Here is a 7,341-nt window from a genome sequence, read left to right on the forward strand (position 1 = left end):
CTGAAATCACCAGGATGACCTCAATGAAAACAAATGGTTGGCTTAAGGACCCACCTCATCATGGACTCCTCTTGTTTTGTTTTGTTTTGTTTTTAGTGCATAAGAAGTTTCTTTGTCTGTGCTTGGATTCGCTTTTGTATAATCTTGTTGTAAAAGTATATCTACCATTTTAAGTTCAGCTATCAAATAGTATAATATTTGACAGTTTGATTCCGGCATTGCAGCTCAAACACATGTCAAGGCTTTTAAAGCCATAGGTACACTTAAAGGTGAGGATCCCTGAAAAAGATCTTCAATTATCTATCCAAAAAAAAAAATTGAGTACAATAACCTAACAGAATAGTAACCTTCACTACGGGCCAAATGTTGAATTATGGATGTTGGAAGCCATAAAAGCAAAAAACTTTTATCAAAAAATTAAGTGACTCACCCAATACTGGGGTACAGTACTATTATTAACTATTTAGGTGTAAATTTTTATTTCCAAGTAAACCGGTTCAAGTACTAAGGGCAATTGGTATGGCATTTAAGCTTTAAGATTAAGAACGATTACCTAAAAACCCTAAAAACTGATTGAATGTTAAAGCATGAACTGTGGGTGCCTTAAAACCTTTAATCAAAAAAGTGTGAGTACCTAACCAAACACCATGGTTGGTATTTGATGTAAATCTAAATTTACAAAACAAAATCGAGTACCAAGGAAAATTGATATGACATTTGAGCTTTAAGATTAAGGACAATAAACAGTGGTGTCCATATACATGATATTATGCCTGACTGAGAAAATCTAAAATATATAATTAAGGACAAAAACTTTATAACCTTAACGTACTTATCAAATGTCATATCACAAACTATGGGAGCTTTAAAAAGTGCATCATCCAGCACTACAGTAATGGCATTTGGTGTAAACTTACAATTGCAATTAAACCAATTTGAGTCCTGAGGACAATTGATATGGCATCTAAACTTTAAGATTAAGGAGAATAACCTAATGACCTTAAATACTGACAAGATGTTACGTTATGGACCTTGGAAGCCACAAAAATCTTGATTCATAATATTCTAAGTGCCTCGCCCAATATTCTGGTGTAAATTTGCATTCTAAACCGATTGGAGTACTGGGCAACTGATATGTGACTTCAGCTTTAGGATTAAGAAAGATAACCTAATAGCCCTCAATTATAGACTTGGACAGCAAAAACTTATTCTTAAAATTGTAAGTGCCTCATGCAACTGTTGTATGCATTTTAGACTAAATCTTAAAATTGCAATCAAACTGACTTGATTACTAACAGCAACTGATATGACATTGGAGCATTCAGATAAGGGACAATAACCTAATAACCTTAGAATACTAACCAAATGGTAAATGATGGACTGTGGAAACCTTGAAATTCGTAATAAATAAAAAAATTGCAAGTGCTTCACCCCAACATGGTGTATGGTGTTTTAGTGTATGTTAAATTTACAAGCAGTTGCTATTTTGGTGTAAATTTCCATTTACAACTAACCCAAGTCTAGAACAGAGAACAAATGACGAGAAATTTGAACTCTAAGCTTAAGGACAATGACCTAAAACCCTTATATACCGATGAAATGTTGAATTATGGACTGTGGAAGCACTCTTAATCAAAGAACTCGTTAAATGTCTCACCCAAACATTGAACGGTATTTTGGTGTAAATTTCAATTTACAAGAAAACCGGTTCTAGAACCGACGACATTTGATACTTTGGTGTAGGTAAACAGATTCGAGTATCAAGGAAAACTGAAACAACATTTAAACTTTAAGATTGAGCTTGATAACCTAATAGCATTAAATACTAATCCAATGTGCCTGATGCACATGCGGGCTGAAATGGTAAAAACGAAACGATAAGAAAAACTTACTCCATGGAAAAGCAGGTCCATGAGGGGAGAATCATAAACCGACTGAATCTGTGGCCTTGTCCAGTCATATCTTGGGCCATTTGTGACGGCTTTCTCTGCCTCAATGCTAGCTGCAGATGAAAAATTTAACAATGGAGAAAAAGAAGAAGAAGTATTATTATTAGCGCATGCAATTGTTGATGTCTGAAGTCGTGGACTGGAACTTCAGAATTGCCTTTATCAGAGCCATTATCTTTTATTTTCTGCTGCAACTGCCGGCAGCCCCGAGGATCGATCCGTTGACCTGCAGAAAAAAAAGAGTAAAAGAGAAAACGAAGAGCTCCTGTTTTCCGGAGCTCCCGAAGTAGTGTAATGAGAGGCTAAATGTCATTAAATCCCTGTTCGGAGAGTTTGTAATTTGTTTGTACTGAGAGAAATCTGCATTTGTTGTTATTTGATTGTACCTTTTGTTTGTACTGAGAGAAATCTGCATTTGTTGTTATTTGATTGTACCTAGTGTTGTCGTGTTTTGTTTAGCTGCGAATTGTGTGGGGGTGGTAGATGAGCTTTCCCAATGACCATGAATTCAATTCCTTAATTTGTTGAGGGGTCGATGGAAAGGATGTGTCTGCATGGAGGTAGATTGACATTACATTATGGAATGTAAGATATATGAGAATATTCGGTATAATTATATAAATATGTTATAAGTTAGCTTTTTAATGATTTAGTTTGAATAGGAGAAAAGATGGAAAAACTTGATAAAGTTATGTGACAAAATTTACAATAGAAGAAGTAAAATCAACAAAAAGTTAGAAATCAACAAGAAATCAATGGTGGGGTTGTCATGTGTTTTGGATGGTTTCAATTTCAATCTTTGATTTCTATAGATTGGTTGGTTTCATGAATGTCAATAAAAACTTTCATGTCAATGTCTTTAAAGACGACAAATCTAATTGAGATCTATATCATGTCAATGTCCTTCAAGACAACAAAGGGAAAATAAATAACACTTTAGATTAATTAAATTAATTAATTTAGATATATTAAAATGAATATATGAAAATAAATAAGTGTATTTATTTGAAAATTTAATGTAGGTATGTTGTGATGGATGTTTAGAGGTGATTCGTTCATGTGAAGAAAAATTAAGCTTAATCAAATGAATGCCTTAGAATCTAGAGGATTATTATAAGTTTGTTTAGTTCACTTCTACAATTGTAGAAACAATCTTTGTGATTGTGCATTTTAACTTAGCCCACAACTTTCAACTTTAGTATATAGATTTCAACTCTACCAACTTCTTATATATGTTTTTAAAGTTTGTTTTGGTGTTTGTGATTTGTGTATGTGTATGTGTATGTGTATGTGTATGTGTATGTGTATGTGTATGTGTATGTGTATGTGTATGTGTGTGCGCATGTGTGTTCATGTGTGTTCATCATCATCATCATCATCATCATCATCATCATCATCATCATCATCATCATTGACTAAATTAGGGATTAGGGTTTTTGTCTTTAGCATGTTAAAATGAAGAACAATGATGCTCACAATGACAAGGCTAATGAGGTGAAGAGAGAGATTGAGGATTGGGGCTAATGCATTTGACATATCAAAACGATGAACACCAAATATTAAAAAAGAAACAAACAACAAGATTAAGAAAACAAAAACCAAAAAGGACCAAGACAAGAACAAACAAGAAAGGGGAATAAAAAATATGGGGAGTGGGGAACTCCCCCCCCCATCCCTCCACCCCACTTTGTCAAGGAAAGAACAAAATAATGTTTGGATGCAAGATACAACAATTATATTCTTCTCACATCACCATCCTCTAGCTTGGCTGAACACTTCTCTCTACACGTGTTTTTAAACATCCAATAATAACCTTACAAGGTGTTATAGAAGGAGACCTCACTTTTTATTTCCCTCTTTTGGGATCTTCCACTGACATTCCAATATAAGTGCTATTGAATAGAAACTATTCCCCAACACATATGCATTAAAAATATGTATTTTAAATCTACGTTTTCCTCCAATAAATGGCATTACAAATCCTCACAATGTCGTATCTTATTCACACTTGAATCTAGCATTAAAAACTTCTCTTCTAATAGCATTCTTTATTCTTTTAAAAACTTTATGTTTTCACGATTATTTTGGATTGGCAACACTATCTTATGTGATATTTCACCAAATTAGTTGACACTCATCTATTCCCCGCTTTCTTTTAATAACTGAAACTTTTATTTGATTTTTTTGAAATAGAATTTGATAATTAACAATAACAATTAAAAGGTTGGAGATTAAATACAAATTCTTCAATTACCCAACCAAGAAATTAAACAATCAAATTAGAGCTTGATTATGCGAAACTAAACGTCAAAAAGATTTTAAATTGCCTTCTATCATAGCTTTTGATCGAACGAACATCTTCTCATGAAAACTAATCACATTATATGAAAATTTTGTTATTTTTTTCAATTTTGACTTAATTGAAATCTATGAACACATACACACATACATATGCACATATACTTGTTGACATATATGTATATGTGCACATAACATATATTGTACACATATATGTAAAATGACATTTCATTAACTCTTGTCCAATATGAATGTTATTGAACTATTACCTAACACATATCGCATTAAAAAATTCTATTTTAAATTGACAATTTTCCTCTAATAAATGAGATTAGAAATCTTTATATATCATATCTTATTTACACTAAAAATCTTAACATTAAAAATTAAAAACTTCTAATGAATTATGAATTGTGTGTTCTTTTTAAGTAGGTAATAGTAGAAGAGAGAATCCAAATAGTTTTGGATCCTTTGTGCATCTCAATCTCCTAAGCTATCTCCTAATTAGCTTATTGAATGTTCACCGAAATTTTATCGTAAACAAGAGTATGAGTATCAAAGATGTAGATATAATAGTTACACTTTGCTGAACTGTCCAAAAGCACACTTAAAAAAGAACCGTTCAAAACTTAGGGTGATTGTTCTTTTGATGACTTAAAATTAAAGTTAAAAGGAAAAGATCATTACTAACTACAGGTATAAAAAAGCACGGTTGAAAGAAATTTGAAACTCTTTGGAAATGCTAAAAAATGAATATTGAGATACATATTCAATTGACCGGGATCTAATAGTTACAAGTATAGCCTCTTGGGCTTGAAAATCGCTACAAAAAATGAATGAATAAAAGAATTGAATTAATGGATTTGGTGAAACTAGTTGTATCTCAATCCTTCGAACTCAGTCGAATGCCTAGCGAGTGCATTCAGCAGGGAAGCCCTGTGGAAACCTTTTACTGTCCGAACAGTAATTGTAAATCATGTAGTTTTCGCGCACCCATTCAAGTTTCTGCTGCTCACTCGACTCCAACGCCTCTGCACCATACCATGAATTCACAGAGCAATCAGAGGAGGCAGAGCATGTCTCTGCTTTGAAATTTCCATAAGATGCCTCAAATGGAGATTTGCTCCAGTCGATCTTCACTGCACCGCCTCTGGTTGCCCAATTGTCTGCGTTCCACAGGCTTGAGTATATTCTCATCGCTTGATTCTTCGGATATGCAACGCCCAAATCTTCGCTGTTCTTGAACACTCTCACTGGAGTTCCATCCACAGAAAACCTGCACAATATCAGAAATACACATTATCAACTACAAAAATGATCTTAAAAGTAGAGGGCCAGGCCCGAGAGGACATTCAATAGCTGATTTGAAGTTGCAGGGATTATATTAACGTTACTTACATAATTTGTTGGGGATTCCAGAGCAGGGAGTAAGTGTGGAAGTCTGCTGTTGGGTCGAACCAAAGGTAGAATTGCTGCTCCCGACCGCCTTTTCCTTGTGAGAAAACATTGGTGTGCATAATATAGGGATCTCCAGACAGATTTCCCAGGAACTCGAAGTCTATTTCATTGTGTTTATCCCCTTGTGACGAGAGCTGCAGCAGATCATCACCATTTTATTAGACCATACTCAACTTCCCACAACAATACTACTAGTACTACCCACTACTCATTTCAGGAGTGCAGAGTGAATCGAAGGGGCAAACTTCCATAGTATGCAGTAACAGTACCGGCGGAGTTACCAGGCACCAGCTTGATTTGCATATCAATCTTGCCAAATAGATATTCATTCTTGGATTGGAACCCTGAACCTGTTTTCATACAGCAGAGGCAGAGGAGATAAGGATCCATTCAACATACCGTAAAAATCATATATATATATATATGCAGTAAACATATGAGATAAATACCTGAGGACTGATCGAGAGTAAGCTGCAAGCGTTGGCCATTGTCAAGTATCTTAGCCTGATCATTTCCCCATGTGATATCGAAGTCATTGTAAAAATTTGCAGAGACAAGGTGGGAGAATGCAAGTGCAAGGCTTAAGAGGAGAGCACATAGAATGAGGTCCATTGAAACTGAAGACAAGAATGCAAACCGTATGAGTATTGATAGAGGTAAAGATGATGTGAATGTTGGATTGCAGAAGGAAATCGATGGAATTTATATACATAGGCAGGGTCAGGTAAGAAATGGAAAGTAGCAAGAAATTTCACCTAGAGTTGTTAAAGTGGATGAGTTAGTGCGCGCTTTGTATTTACAGCGAGTAAAGGTTTTGGGATTTGTTGCACTCGGAGATCCAGCTGGAAGAGTGTAGTGTTGAGTACAGGTAGCATAGCTGTGTACATTATGCAACAGCTGGCGTAGGTGTGCGGATTATGAAAGAGGAGTTGTATTCCATAAGTGTGGGTGCAGTTCCGAGGCTACTTAAAATGTAGTTTCTTGGATGTCGACATCTCACCTGTCCACAAAGCGGTCAAACGCCACATACCGCGTGTTTTTTTTAATATTCTTCAAACATGTGAGGAGGACGCTGGTATACTTATTGGAATAGTATTTAATTGTAACGGTAGATTTTGTATACCAATGTCTCTCTTTTTTTTTGAAGAATGGTTTAATAATTGATAGAATATTATATTTAGCTGATAGGTTCTCTGTTTGGGCTTTTGTCCATCAAAGTGTCAGTGTTCTGGTAATTATCGGACTTCCGACATCTTTCCGACCACTCTTCATTTTCAGAGAATGACATGTTTTTGTTTGGGTAGTCACTTGATTTTATGTGTTTTATCATTTATTATCTAGCAGTGAAACTGTACGACTCCAACAGTTTGACAGTGACATTTATGTCGATTGGTGGTGTTTGTTAATATCTTAGGGTTCAGTGAAAGAAATTATGTGATTGTGCAAATTCTTTAGTTACTACCTGAAATTTGTCGTCCTACTTGCTTGGGTGTGTCTTCCTGGTGACAAGTAGTTCAATCATAAGCAACTCAAACCCTAGATGTTTTGCCACGTTCAAGGGTTGTGTGGTTGTTTGTTGGAGAATGTATCTATGCAGACTGTCAGGTATGCCTGCTTCAAACCCTATCCCGAAGAT

The 7,341-nt window shown here is 35.0% G+C and overlaps 1 protein-coding gene across 2 annotated transcripts; it reads right to left on the reverse strand.

Moving 5' to 3' along the window:
- Positions 1-4,987: 4,987 nt before the first annotated feature.
- LOC131867184 (xyloglucan endotransglucosylase protein 1-like) lies at positions 4,988-6,396 on the reverse strand. Of its 2 annotated transcripts, none has more exons than XM_059215487.1 (4): positions 6,155-6,396; positions 5,975-6,055; positions 5,646-5,839; positions 4,988-5,523 (listed from the first exon to the last, which is right to left on the reverse strand). In XM_059215487.1, the coding sequence occupies exons 1-4, from the start codon at positions 6,239-6,241 to the stop codon at positions 5,157-5,159; spliced, it is 729 nt and encodes a 242-aa protein (XP_059071470.1). In that variant the 5' UTR covers positions 6,242-6,396; the 3' UTR covers positions 4,988-5,156. The 2 variants fall into 2 exon arrangements, with proteins under 2 accessions (XP_059071470.1, XP_059071469.1); XM_059215486.1 differs by having other exon boundaries at positions 5,955-6,055.
- Positions 6,397-7,341: the final 945 nt, after the last annotated feature.

The sequence above is a fragment of the Cryptomeria japonica genome, unplaced genomic scaffold (assembly GCF_030272615.1).
Source record: "Cryptomeria japonica unplaced genomic scaffold, Sugi_1.0 HiC_scaffold_165, whole genome shotgun sequence".
NCBI classification, from domain to species: domain Eukaryota; kingdom Viridiplantae; phylum Streptophyta; class Pinopsida; order Cupressales; family Cupressaceae; genus Cryptomeria; species Cryptomeria japonica.